Consider the following 15,593-nt stretch of genomic DNA (forward strand, 5'->3'; position numbering starts at 1 on the left):
ACAACGTAGCTTGTTCCAAGTCAGGCTACTTGCTCTGATACTCGATGCTGAGGCACGATTCCTTCTGCCTGGGAAGTTTTTTTGTGGTTGACTGGTATTGATTGTAAAGTTTACTATTTTAATAGTGACCTTAAACAGTGACAAAACATGTGTTTGACAGTCTCAAAGATGCTACATTTATATCTGCCAAATACCTGTGAAAAAGGTACAACATAAAATTACAGCAAAATAATTTAAAGTTTACATTCCTTTGTTAGATCACTTACTAAATTTCCAACAGGTTTTCTATACCATTAGCTCCCTAGCTAATTTTATTTTCTCCTTTCATTCATTTTATGTTTCTCCTTTTAGTTAGGGGAGGACACATGAAGACTTCACACACAGTCAAACATAATTTCCACAACAAAACAGTAGAAATTTACGCGCAAAATAGAAAACTGTAGAAATGAGAATGTTGACCTTTAAATTAATTATATACTTCTTGCCAGAGGTTTTAGACCTCAGACTGGCAAAAAAATTTCAAAGGTAAAATAAAACAAAGGGTGAAATTTTTGTTTAGAGAATTCAACACACTTTTTAGTTTTCACAGTAATCAATTTTTGAGTCAAATAATATTTAGAACTCTCAATGAAAAACAGATACTGAAAAGTATTTATTAATTCCCTACCGTATAAAATATATACTTGTTTCTTTTTATCCTCTATTCTATATTTTCCTATTTCAAGATCAAGGTCCTGTATGCATAAACCATAATGGACATACTATGTATATAAACCACCATATTTTCAAGCCACAACAAATATAGGCAAAAAGATTTCATCTGATCTTTCGAATCAAGCACAACCATGTTACTGTCTTCTTTCCTAATGAGGTATTCACAAAATGATGCAGACAGGTGTGATTTGAGAAAAACCTCCTCACTACTATTTAGAAACATATGTAGAAATAAACTACGAACTTACATCTTCATTTGTTGTTTGATTGGAGCTGATCAAATATGTGTGAAAACCTGAGAGGCCAACAATGGACCATACTGAGAAAAAACATACCACAGCTTCCAGCACAGTAATTGAAAGTCAAGGAAATAACACAAATGGAAAAAAAATCCAATAAAAAGTAGTTAAAAAATCACAAAATTCCAGGTAATCCACAAGTCCCTTTAGATCTCTGGGGTACTTCAAAGGGGTCAGTAAAAATTAAACTCAGAAAAGCAAGACTACTGCCAGTAGGCTTTATTGTATAGACCACTGGATAGTACACCAGCAAATATTTAAGGGTTTGCAAATTGAAAAAGGCTAGAAACTACTCATCTTAATTGCTGAAATTCAAATTTTCATGTTCATCCTGTAAGAGTCATCACACTTGTATTAAGACAGGCAAATTGATAAGTAACAGTAAATAATGGTTTTGATGGGGTGAGGGGAAGATCAAAGACAAGAGAAGTAACCCAAGGCTAGCTGAACACCAAAAACTGAACAGGTATGTTTGTACAAATACTTATTGCACAGTGTGAGTCTTCAGCCAGGACTAAGAGTTCTAGATCTCTGCTCACAAGTATGGCAACAACAACTGAGTAAACTGCATCTCAGTCATACGTTCTAACTGCTAGACTCTCTTGTTTTTCTTCTGTTACTGAAGTTAAGATGCTGACAGGCATCCTAACACTAGCATTGAAGTGCACTAGTCCAAATAAAATATAAAGTTCACTTGCTCTTTCAAGTCCCCCTAATAACTGGATATATTCTATGTTAAGACTGTGGGGATGCCTGAGTGGCCCAGCTTTGGCAAATGGCCTGGAAAGCAACTTCTGTTAAACCTGTGAGTCTAAACAGGTGAGGTGGCATTGGATATTCAAAACTCAGCAGCATTCGCCCAAAACTTATGTTAAAGAGGAAGCCTATCAACTCCCAGCTCACTGTGCTGCTATTAAACACTAGTTGAGGAATTACAAGTAGACTTTTTAATGAAGACATCAGTCTGATCTATAAGTAAATCACAAAAAATGGCAGAAAGATAACTTCTGTTCCCACAGAAGTGGGAACAGCAGCAGTTAAAACTTGGTTTGGTACAGCCACGGGTAAATCTGCTGGAATCTGTCGAGCCCAGACACAGCGCCATCCCTGTCAAACATCAAGTAGTCAGCATCCAAACAGCAGACTCAGTATGAGGTGCAATGTACAGGGACTTGCACTCAAGGTACAAGCATGTGAGCTCTAGGGGTGTTCTCACTTGTGAGTTAAAGGGAGTGGCACAGGTACATGTACAGCAAGAACTCCCTCACCTCAAGAGAGTAGCAAAGGTGTGCACATGCACGTTTGTGTGCATCACTACAACTTTTCAAACTACACGTATTTTCATTCATTATAAACTGTATAACCCAAATGTTATACCCATAAAAAAATAGCTAGGCTTTAAAAGTGAGATTGGTATACTAGGAAAATCAGTCAGCACTCAACACTGCATACTTACTAGAGTTTATATAATTCCTTTAACTCTAAAGGAATCATTGTCTCAGCAATAAAACAATAAAGTTGCTTCTAAACTTGATATAAGCAAACATAAAGAGGAAATTTCTATAGAAAGCTTCCTGCTATAGTTTTTTATTTATATATAGTTTTATTTACACAAAATAGCCATGAACTCAAAATACATCTGCTTTGAGAATGCTATTTTCTACAACACTTCAATAGGTTTTCGGGTTTTATTTTAGGGAACACAAATCAACAGCAGAAGGAGTTTTGGTTCCCAGAGATATAGATCAAATGAATCAGTAGGAACAAGATGATGGGAAGAGGATAAAAATAATCTGTATATTAACCATATCAACCTTTAGTATAGTCACTTTCCAAGACAATGTCAAGTCAAAATTTTCCAGAACAAGGACATAGCCTTAAAACACAGAATAAATATCCTGAACATATCAATGGAAGAGAAATATGACAGCTCCTCACCATCACACAGAGACACAGAGTGGAAAATGCACGGATGGACGTGTTTGCAATGAAAAATCCTAATATTAGTTAACAGCATAGATTTTTGTATTGCAGAGCTGCTCTCCCCTAACAAACTGGGAAACACCTGAAGTCCTGGTGTAGCTTTCCCTACAACCTATTCCAGTCAGAGTGGTTTAAAGCCAGAAAAGAGACATTTGCATTTAAGCAAATTTTCTCCAAAAGCAGCAGGATGACCAAAGTTCATTCCTGAGCAGCATGTTCACTGCTTTTTCCCTCTCGTCTCCTCCTCAAACTATGTGAAGTCAAACCAACACAGGACAGGATCTCTGACTCAGCTGACTGTTAAATGGCCACAGCTAAAGCGAGGAGTACAAGAAAGAATGGATAAGGAAGTAGACTGTTGGCAGAGGGTTCCAGAATGTGCAAAAGAAGGAAACAGGCCAAAATATTATGCACAATACCAACTGGGCTTTGAGAGGGTAGAAATAGTACAGAAGGTTGTAGAGAAGCACTGTTGGATAGAATCTACACACCAGGAGGAAGATTCACCTGGTCAGATAATAAGAACCTTAGAGGGAGAAGGGCTCCCTGTAACCCGAACACACCACTTATAAGATGTTCCTCACCAGAATTACACTCAAAAAGGTACTGAAAAGTATATTTCTCCTCTCCACAGTAATTCCTACTGACAAAAAAGGGAATTTCTTTCAGTTCAAAACCTCTTTCAGTTCACTACACGAAGGGACATTTTTCAGTTCCCCACACCAAGATCCAAAAAGACTTCTAGAACAGCAGGTGTGGTTTATGTTAAATTAACATGACTCCATTAATTAAACCTGAGTCCACTAATTAAAGAGAAACACAAAAAACCAATATATGCTCAACATAAAGTATAGCTTACTAGCATATTATAGTATAATTATCTTTCTAGCATAATATGATATCTCACACAGGGTTGTTAGCAAGATAGAAGTAGTAATGTTCTCTGTGCCTAAATTGACTGGCTCCAAAGCAGCACTCCCAATAGTATTTGGACAATTTAATTTTTTACTGTTGTTAATTGTAACCAAGCTATTAAATTGTCCAACATATCACTATCAAATCAGGCATTGCTAGAAGATGCGCCACTGAGCCATTCAAAGCAGCACATCTCTGAACATAAATTATGAATTAATAGCCCATTGCTCCTGTACAAAAAATCCTCAAGTGCATAAGCGATCACATTTTGATTTAAGGACAACTGAAAGCTATTCTCAGTTTGGAAATAGTTTGAAAGAATCATCTTTTGCAAGAACTGATTGTAATTATTTTAATTGGAAGCTATGGTTATGCTATTTAGAAAAATTTGTAAAATTATTTGTACCAAAAAATCTGAACAATGGCTTTGTTTAAAAAGGGTGTTTACAGCTCAGTGACTCTACCTGATGAATAAAAACACAAAAAAATTGTATCTGTAGAATTTGACACTTGGGAAAACTATCTGGAAAGGGAGGTCTCTATGCACAACTCTGAAGGATTCTTCCTACTCTTCTGTGGAAAAGCAAACTCTGTGAGGTACAATGGACAAAAGGGAAAGAATTCTTTTTATAGTATCTTTGTGAGAAGTGCAAACTGTTTATTCAGACACAAACCATTCAAAATATATACATAAGGAACAGGAAGCTTATGGTCTGTACTGAAATGTAAGAAAGAAATTAACCAGTAGTTATGTCAGCTTCCCATTTTTTCATTATGTTAGCTGCTTTCTGACTCCATTCTCACTGAACAGAAAATATACAGAAAGCTCTCATGAAGAGACAAATAGTACATGGAGTATTTACAAAACAGAACCACAGAATGGCTTAGGTTGGAAGGGACCTTAAAGATCATGCAGTTCCAACCCCTCTGCCATGGGCAGGAACACCTTCCACTAGACCAGGTTGCTCAAAACCCCATTCAACCCAGCCTTGAACACTTCCAGGGATGGAGCATCCACATCTCCGGGGAACCCGTTCCCGTGTCTTACAACCTTTATTGTAAAAACCATCTTTGTTAAGGCCAATCTAAACCTACCCTCTTTTCAGTTAAAAACCACTGCTTCTTGTCCTGTCACTACAGGCCCTGGTAAAAAGTCTCTCTTTCTGTTTTTCTTATGAGACCACAATGATCTCCCCAGAGTCTTGTTTTCTCCAGGCTGAACAACAATAATAGTCCCTGTGTATGCAAGTTACATATTGCTCTGTAGCTTAACAGAAGTTAATATTTGAAAATGACTACTCTAAAAACATTAGAACAGTTTCAGGAATTGAACTCTTCGAGGACAGCATATGGTTTCAGTTGTTCCAAAATCTACTTTTTCTATCCTGAAAAGAATCAGCCATTTTGGATACTTTTGGATGTAAAACCAGGAGAATTACTGAATATTTTAAGTGAAACCACAGCACGGCCATAGTGTAAGATATATTTATGAAATTCACCACAAAATATGAAGCATATTTCATCATATATGGAAACTACAGATCTTTGTCAAGAGTACTGCTCTGCAAAAGATGAATAAAAACCACTCTGGGCTATAGTCTCTTTCCTCCCTCCAACATGTGGCAAGAAATGCTATTGTGCAGGAAGTGATGAAGTCATTAACTGATAAAGTCCCAAAGCACATATCCAACAATAGCAAAAAAAAAAAAAAAAAAAGCAAACCCACATCTCAGATGTTATTTTGCAACAAAATCAGCAATTTGTTTCTGTGAAAGGATATCTTGCAGGGCTGTCCTTCAGGGCATTGAGGAACCCTGTTTGTTGAGAACCTGTAGAAATAGAACCCAAAATTACCAGCTGAGTAAGATATTGGCTTACAGGCTGTTTTCATATAGTTGAAACAATTAATATTTGAAGATAATCAAATAATCATACAATAGATTTACTAATATGAATAGGAGAATACACTGTGCAGCAGCAACAACATTGAAAAAAACCTGGGTAAGTTATAAGGTTTAACATCTGCAGGATATTTGCTCAGTCATACCACATTGATGCACGCATACTTTCCCATGAACAAGATTTCTGATTATTCTTGTTCTTTTCAGACCTAATATGGAAACAAAAAATTATAACCTCCTGTTTTATTTTGAAATACTGTTTTTCAAAGTAACTTTTTGACTTGGAAAATTTATCCTATAAACTCAGATTTTTCAACTTTCCATCCTTTGTTTCAGAAGCAGAGCTTTTTCAACTATAATCCTGCTCCTATGCACCTACGTAGAAGATTTTTCTAATAGGTTACTGTTGCCTCTTGGCAAATAAAACACAATCTACTAGCTGAAAAAAGCTCAAGAGAAGCATGAGCTATTAAACTAGAGATGCAAAGCATGCAGAGTGCAGAAGCACTTGGGTTCCATAACCCTGAGACAGTAGTCAAAAAGGGTGATTTGACAATTTCCTGGTTGCAGCAAATGAATCTTCATTAGAAACTAACTTAATGTGACACACTGTAGGCACATAGTTTGAATTTTACCGTCTAACGTAACTGATTTAAATCCATCAGGTTGAAAGTCCTCCTGCAGACAGATTTTCCACTTAGCTAAATTAATCTGAAGACTTGTATGGAGAGAAGAATCTTGCCTTTATAAGAATAAAAAATTATTCTCTAGACCTATCTGGTCAATTTACTGTTCGCCATTACAAAAGGGAAGTTACTTACCTTGTATTTCTGAGACTTAACTGATTCTTATTCTCAAGGTACAGGACTAATGGAACTTCCCCTACCTCCTCTACTGTTTTTTAGGTTCCTTAATGGCAATGGCAGCAGGTAGGTGTGATCTCTACACCCTACTGCTGGTCACACTCCTCTAAGCAGTGCAACCAAAACGTCAGAAGGGGAGGGTTCTTCACTGCAACAAACAGTTGAAATACTGATGCCTCAAACAGAGATGAGTAACTCTGAACAAAGACACTATTACTACTGAAAATGCGTTCAGCTTCATGAGATGGAAGAAATTCTTGCAAGACAATACCTCTGATATTTAAAATTAGTTTTATGATCTTCAAAGATATTATGTACACACACTCCTAATCCTAGCAAGAGCAAATTTCCAATGTATGCCTCAGAAGTTAAGATGTATCTCATATCACCACTTAGGCCTCCCAAAAATGATAACATGCCAGCTTGCAAGATGTATTAGAAAAATATACAAATTTCAAAATCTGTCCAAATCAAGGGGCATTAAAATAAAATAATTTTGTCAGGTCTTATGAAAATACATATGTATGACTTTGAAACACTGTAGAAAGGTCATAGTTCCAGGTCTAATAACTGAGACTTTCTTCAGACACACTAACAAAAAGCAGTCTATGCCAAGTGCAAAGGTTCAGATTAAGTAACTGAGAATCCTGCTAAATGGTTAGCATCAGCTGAACAACTACAGGGCTGCAAAATAGAACACAAATAGTTAAGTGGTAACTATTAGAAAGGTAGATATGAGGACTTCTAGAAGCACGGTAGGCACAGAGTGGAGTGATCAATGTGATAAGAAAACTTCATTTGTAAAAAACTCTTTTTTGGACACTGCCAAGATTACAGAAGACAAATCTGAAAGCTGGGCTTGAAGCCCCAGTGTAGCAAATAAACATCGAGGAACTAATTGCATTTCATACCTGCTCCCATTGCCTTTGAGGACTGACCAAACTTTGGAACTTAAGGATGTTTTTCCCTGTCTCGTCCAAGGTAGATAAACCTCCATAGCAAGAATATTTTGCAGCTGGTAGACAGTTTAGCATTTAACATTTACTATACATTATCTGTAACACCTACACAATGCTGAAGTGTTTCTCAACCACAGAGAGGCACAATTAATTACTCTGCTCTTTGTCTAAATCATACTTAGAAATGGACACTCTAAGGTTAAAATCCACTAGATAAACCTACTTGACATACAGTACATGGAATACTGACATAATATTGGTAATTCATATGCTGAAAACTAAAGAGAAAAGCACTGTAGTTCCTGTGAAATGAAGGTAGGCTAGTGTCAAAAGTAGCTTTACATTGTCAGACTAGTAATGTTTTCAATTACTGAACTCTAGCAAGGTAAGATGGCAGAAAAAAACACGCTTCCTTCTTCTTAATGTAAAAACTATGTATGTATATATGTATATAAAATGTGTGTATATATGTATATCTGTGTGTATGCCCAGATAAATGTCAAGGATTTAAGTATTAATGGCAAGTGTTCTTTTTCCAACAACTACTTTTCCCTTTTTAAACAACTGGTATTAGAAATGCTGTATCTGTTAGTGAGAACAACTTGTTTATTCAGACTCCCTCAAAATTAGGCACACCAGTTCTAGCCTATGAGCTAGATTTCTGAGCTATAAGGGAGTTGCTCAGTACTCTTATCATTCTTTTGTGAAGAACAAATAAAAGCACAAGTTCTGTTTTTTAAAATACAGCTTTTCCCAGCACATTGTAAGCAATTTAGAAGAGCACAATCTAACATGTTTTTTTCAGGAAAACATTCTCTAATATTACCATTGTCAAGTTAGCTTTATAAATGTCTTAAATACCAAAATTATTATTTCTACCAGGTTTGTGTTGTAATACAGAATACAAAGAAATAAAAAGATAACATTTCCAAAATGGTTAAAGACCTACTTTTCAAGGCAATATCCTACATAGTTAGTGAAAAAAAATAAAACATTCCTAGGTTTCTTATGATAGTGAGTTAAAAAACTCCAACATACAAAAGATCTTTAAAGACAAGTCATAAAGCCTGTTACCATAAATGAGATCATCATCATATAGGAGCCAGCAAAATTTGTTAGGTGTGTGGAAAAAAAAAAGACAACACCCAAAAGAGTTCTGACCTCAAACACAATTCAGAACACAAATAAAAATCAACTTCAAACTCCTGAATATTTATCTGATTCGCTTCATTATGAATTGGTTATTCTCAGAATGTCTATGCAAATGAAAATAATGTGTGTTAAAAATAAGGTAGAGAACAATGTAAATTAAACAGCAAACAACCAAAAGTATAGCTCCAACCTATTTCCTAGTAATTTACCTGTTTGCCTGGATGGCAAGTGACCCATGCTTACAGTTAAAAAAAGCACAAAACAGTTCTTTGGGTAAATGATACTACCTGTATACTTAGACATACAGTATGCGTGATGCTTTTCCAATAAATCATCCATAAAAGGACAAAAAAAAAATGAAAAGAATTAATACTGTATTAAGTTAAAGCTACTGCTAAGTCAATGACTACTATGAATGGGGCCTACTATAGACCAGAATGGGACTCACTGGGGATTGTGAAGCTTCAGAGAAAAGGCAAATAAACAAATAATAAAGAAATAAACCCTGAATGATCAAAATATTAACTTAAAAAACTCAAGCAAATGGCTACATACGTAATCTGATTTCATCAGCATACTTACGAAGGATGACGTGGGTGATAACGAATGCAAATATAAAGACTGTCAGAAAGGACAGAGATAAAATAAACATATAAAAAAATCTGTAGTTTCTTTTCCCCACACAGTTGCCTACCCAGGGACAGTGGTGATCAAACCGTTCTGAAATGAGAGGCAGAAGAAAAAAAAATGGAAAACAATTAATAAAATGCTGTTTATTCAAAAAAAAGCTCTCTGAATACTACATTAAAACTCATGATTTAACTGGCATTTGCAAAGTAGCTGCAGAGAAGTTCTTACTTAGAAAGGAACGAAAATAGAAAAGAAAAAAAGGAGTATTTTAATGAAACTTTACAGTTTTTAAAGAAATCAAAGCATGGTTGAGGTGAGTTCCTGTTAAACTACCAGTATTATTGTGATAAATTGTGGTGTCAGATCAAAATGTATGTATTTATCCACTGCCACACGGAGCATTAGCAACTCAGTAGTACGTGATTTTTTCAAAATAAGGGTGGGTTGTTTTTTTTTCTTTCAGGGCATCTTCTACTCAAAATTGGACTTTCTGAGGTTGTTTTACTTATATCTGTCATGATCACACCTCTGACTTATGTATACTATCATATCACCCACCCATTAAGGAGTATGAAATATCTACACCTTCCCACTTCCTTTTACTGCTTCACACTCAAGATACTCTTCATTCCAGACCACCTATTTTTCCACTTGGAGTCGACACTGCCATACAAACCCATTAAAAATAGCAAAATCATTCACATAAACCATTTTTCAAATGATAATATTTAAACACATAGTATAAAAATTGGTACATGTAATCTGAATGCTGTTACCCTTTGCACAATAGGCTCCATCTCGTTTTTACTCAGCCAAGGCCTTTCCAGTTATTTTCCTAAGATTAACTTGTTTATGAGATAGGAAAAGGCCAGCGTGGATCAGAAATGAGCAAACCCAACATGGGGGAAATGCCCCAGTGCTGGAAGGCAGCAGGGGGAACAGTTTGCTCTGCTTCCCCGCAGGCAGCCTGGACCCACCCTCTGTGTCCCATTTGCCGGATAGTGGAAACAGAGCTATTGCCAGGAAACAAACTTGCATTGCCTAACTTCATTTTGGAGAGATTACTCCGACAGAATTTTAAATTTTTTAAATCAAATCCAAGACCATAAGACAGATGCTCTCATTCTGACTCTTTCTCTCCCTCTCTGATCCTTGTCCAAATTCTGTTTTGTTTTCTGTGACTTTTATGCCTCCATTGACGTACGATATCAAACTATTTGTAATTCCACAGGAAAGGCGAGCTATAAATTTGAAGTCCTTAAGCCCTGTGTTTAAAAGGCACACTGACCAAGTGCATCAGTTTATTTTAGCTATGGCTTTATGTTAAAGACCTACATTAGAGGTTTTCCTGGAAGGATGTATTACCTTAATTAAAAAAAAGTCAAAACAACATGTGCAATGGATTTCTGAGTTCACCAGACTTTCAGGGGTTTTCTAAATGGTTTTGCATGACAGCTGTTTGGAACACAAGTTTCTGCCATAAATCTGTTTCAAATTCCAACAGGGTTATTCAAGGTGAAGTTATTGGACTTCCTTAGGATAAGGCTTCAGAATATTTTGATTGAATGACTACTGCTAAGAATACCAAGAACTAAACACTCTGGATAGATGATATTACCTTTATTTAGTGCAATACAATTGTACTTCCAAAACAAATTGACATTGCCTTTGAACAGTGCTTGTCTTTAAATTTGTGCTTCTGAATGAGTCCTTATATTCTGATAAACACTTCATTTAAATTTATTCACACATACAACACATGAGCAAACAACACCACAAAGAAACATACAGCTACAGAGCCTTTTTAAAGAGCATAATCCTAGGGTACTTTTGTACCCTACTGCTAAAAAAATACATTACATGTCTTGGAAGACAAATTCTGTACATAGAGACTCATTCTCTTCTATGCTGACACAGTAGGAAACAACAATTATACTGACTTAAAGCTGTTTCTAGCCATGAAACAATACTTAGAAATATGTAGACATATATTTGATACTCAGATAAATGCAGACAAAAATAAAAACACACATCCATATACACACACATACATACATTCCTTACTAAAGACTGACTTGGTATTTTTAACCTACTTGTCACTCCTCTCCAATTTTCATCTTCAAACTTTCCTGGTGAACTGAAAGGCTCCGCTTTTTTAATAAATACCTTTCCAACCATTGTGAAGCTAAGTAACTACCTAATATAACTACAAAGGAAAAATGGACAGAATAGGCTGGATAAGAAAAACTGCCACAGTGTTTAATTGGAATTGATCCTAATGAAAAAAGATTAAAGGGTTTGCATGAATGTTATGATAAATAAACTGGGCCTCATTTTTCTCAGTCATAAAATAGAAAGGCATGTGACATGTGCCACAGAACAGCATATCAAAAAGTAAAACGTTCTACTCAGAAGAGCACAAATACGTAAATGCAATTTAATGGTAACAGCTTGCAAGCTGCTCTGCTTAGTTATTAACGCAGGAGGAAACTGCCAACCATGTAAAAATGAACAGACAAATGCTAAGCAGAAACTTTTCACATTTAAGAAATATAAAAGCTATTAAATCTGGAGCTGCTTTTTTTTCCTTAAAAGAAGACACAACTTAATAAGTACTAATGAAGACAACACAGTGTCTTAAGGTTCACCCTTGGTCCTCCCGATGCCTACTAACCGAACAACCAATTATTTGGTAAAGGAAACTCTGTCTGATATTTCTACTTGGCTTGGGCAAAGTTGGCAGCAAAATTACGATTTAACTTTACAGAGAAATGAAAAACTACTGATGCTGAGAAAAACTGGAATTCCAGCCCTTGCAAACTTAAAACACAGAGAAAATAGAAATGCAACCTCTTATTGAAGAATAACAGACTGTTTAGAGGTGATGACTGCAGTTCTGGTTTAAATGTTTAGGCTATAATTAATGTACTGCTGTATTTGATCATACATTTGTGACAAGGTTAACGTAAAAATATTTGAGGGAAATTATGAGAATGAAAACATGGTAATACAAACACTTGCCAATGAAAGTATATTAGAACTCTTAATGAGGGAAGAAGAAAGCTGAAAGGGCTGAAAAGTTTTTCTATGGAAGAATCTCATGGATAGAAAAGTTATGACAGATCATCCTCCTGCATTCAATTTTAAGCAAAAGTAGCAATATATTTGCCTTAACAATGTGGTGTGATGTTGCAGCTATATCTACCTAATCAACAACTGCTGCTAAAACAGATGGACCAGCTTCTACTCTTTCAGCAGTCCTGTGAACAAACTTTTGCCTGTGTCTTTATGGCTCCTCTTTCTTAGGCCAAACCTGGTGTTCATTTTACCCTCTGGGGAGCTGGTTGACAGAGCCAGAAAAACTTAAAACCATGATTTTCTATTGCCTGTCTCCTCAGACCAGCTTATCACAGTATCAGACAAACACCAAAGCTGTGCCAAGTGAAGAAGTAAGAACACACTGCCAGCGAAGGAATGAAAGGACACTTTCAGAAACAGCTAAGTGTTATTTCAGTGCAACTGTAACACCAACCTTACTACATGTTAACACTTATCACAACTGCAGGAGAAATCTTGGAGATTAATTTTTTAGGATCTGAGAACAAAAGCTGAAGCATACAAAACAGACTGAGAAAATGTGTGAACAGTTTATAAGGTGAAGCATCAATGGAAAGAGGAGATGATCAAATGGAGACTAAAAACACTGCTGTAAAAATCACAGAAAACCAAAGAAGTAAGAAACCTCAAGAACTGTCAGTAAACCTGTAACAATGACTTTATTTCACTAGTCTTTCCCAAGTGATCAGTAACTTCGAGTTTAGATAATAACTTGTGAGGATAGCCAGGACTGCCATAACCAAATCCAAAAGATGAGGCTTCACAAGATAACTGAGCCAATCTAAAAGCTTAGTAGCAGTGAAAGAGATGGTCACACGTTGCCTTTCCTGCCACTTTATCCCACCTCCTTTTTTCATTGTGAAAGCTCACGATGAATCACGTCACCTCCCTGAATTGGCAGGAAAGAAATAAGGGAATTATTTTGTTCATTGCTCAGTGGGAAAAACTGACTTAGCAATGGTTGTGTGTTAGCAAGGCTGTGAGAATAGGCACAAAGGAGAGAATCACACAAGTAGGATGATGCTCAGACCCCTTTGGAAACCACAAGCTGTCAGCATGACTCAGTGGTCTCATTAACACTCACCTAAGTGGTCTCATTAACACTCACCTAATAATCTATGCTAACTGGATCACAGAAGAACACCTTACCTCATACTTTAGACACTTCTAATTTTTTACCTTTCCTGAAACATTTACATTTGAAAACTTGCTTGAGAAACATTAACTGCTGGATATCTCAGATTTAAAAAAAGAGAGAACATTTGCCATTTTAATAAGCAATGGCCTTATAGATAGAGTGTTTCCTTCAGAAGCCACACTAAAGCATGTTCCTTGCTGCTCAGAACCAAGGAGTCCAATCTCTACTTTCCACAGCACAGCCTCTTAAAATCCTTAAAGCCCAGACTCTTAAATCCTTATGTGTTCTGCTTCCATTTTTCAATCACTACACTCCAAGAAATCATGTAAAAAATTACCCAAATGCTTTCCTTCCTCTTTCAAAACATTTAATAAAAGTTTTATAATTTAAAAGGAACACAAAAGCATTTTTATGGGGAACATTCTTAGGCAAGCTTGGCCTTTCAGACTGCAGTATTTACGAACTGCTTCCTTTTTCTTTTGCTCAACAGGATCATTACACACCAGCATACATTTTTCTAAAGCTTAATGTGAAGGCAGGCCTCAAAGACAAGAAGTCGACAGGTGCAAAAATACCTAGGTCACATTACTCAGAGATTCCAATGAGCACAAGTTAGAATTCACTTGATGATTCTTCCTTGCCATTCAAGTAAAGCGCTGTGAGGCAAAGGCACAAACCTAAGGTATTCACTGAATGTTACCATCCTTATTTAACACATGCACCATCCTTATTTAACACATGCAAACACACATCCCAGGACAGGAGAGAGTCAACAGCCCACTATTTAAATCTTGTGTCAGTCAAAAAAATCACACTACAGATCAACCATTCAGCTCAATCCTGGGCCAGGATTACTCAAAATTACTTGTGATACTGGCAGCAGTACAACACAGGACTACAATGTCCATTGTCATGGATTCACACTGAGCAATTATGTAGAGATACTGACACATCTGCAGGTATTTATAATGATGACAATTACAGCTTGTTGAAGGACTATGACGTCATGATGTGACCACATCTATTCAGGCTTCTTGACTTGACATTTTGTACGAAAAACAGTGCCATCAGAATGTGATTGCTCTTGAAATGTTTAGGAAAACAAATGTGGTTTTTAGAAGTCCATTTAAAAAATAGTTTTTTATTACAAAGAGTTATTTTTTTTCCTCAAAGACACAGCAGTCAAATCCCAACTGCTGAGAGCGACACATGCACAAAAGCAAATATAATCATTGCATTAAGACCTTTAGTCAGTTTAAAATGTCTGATAATTTGACATTTTAAAAAAATTTGTATCCAGTATTCATAGCATAAAAAAAAAAAAACTATCCTTAGTCCAGATGTTCAGTTCCACTGACTAAAACTGTCACTCCTAAGAAAATTATTTATTTAATCATATTTAAAAACCACACTGATGATATTTGCCATCAATGGGCAACAGCAATCAAATACTTGGATCAATTTAACTTACACACCATTCATCTGTCTGACAGTCCTCTGTCAATACCTCTCCTTTTACTTTTGTGGAATGAAATCTCAGTAGAAATTTATATGAAAATAACAAAAGACCATTTGCAAGTTACATTTATATGCATGCTGATGTTATTTTAGAACATCTGTTATGGACAATGCACAATGGATCCTTTAAATCACCAAGCTTCAGTACTTTTGTACTCAGATTCCAAACCAAAACACCCCATGAAAACCAAAAAGAACAGAGAGAGCCTTCCAGCCTTAAGTTCACATTTGGGAAATACTCTCCAAAAGTTTACTCCAAATTACATTCTGGACACTAATGTCTACAAGGCGATGCCAACTGAAACAGCAATGTAACATGGGAAAAGATGGTCTCTGTCAATGAAATAAACTAATAATGTGCATAGATATCTACAACTAAAAGTCAAACAGAAACACAAACACAA

The 15,593-nt window shown here is 36.0% G+C and overlaps 1 protein-coding gene across 5 annotated transcripts in view; it reads right to left on the bottom strand.

Annotated features, from left to right (window-relative positions):
- ZDHHC14 (zinc finger DHHC-type containing 14) overlaps window positions 1–15,593 on the bottom strand; it is a 99,881-nt gene that overhangs the window by 12,143 nt on the left and 72,145 nt on the right. For 4 of the 5 annotated variants that reach the window (XM_027631189.1, XM_027631182.1, XM_027631166.1 and 1 more), the window contains exons 4-6: window positions 9,369–9,506; window positions 5,692–5,740; window positions 963–1,065 (exon numbers count right to left, since the gene is read on the bottom strand). In XM_027631189.1, coding sequence (XP_027486990.1) covers window positions 963–1,065; window positions 5,692–5,740; window positions 9,369–9,506 — 290 coding nt within the window. The remainder of the gene's footprint in view (window positions 1–962; window positions 1,066–5,691; window positions 5,741–9,368; window positions 9,507–15,593) is intronic. The other variant, XM_027631195.1, reaches the window with a different exon arrangement.

Source organism: Corapipo altera, unplaced genomic scaffold (genome assembly GCF_003945725.1).
Source record: "Corapipo altera isolate COAL_440 unplaced genomic scaffold, ASM394572v1 2b, whole genome shotgun sequence".
Taxonomy (NCBI): Eukaryota; Metazoa; Chordata; class Aves; order Passeriformes; family Pipridae; genus Corapipo; species Corapipo altera.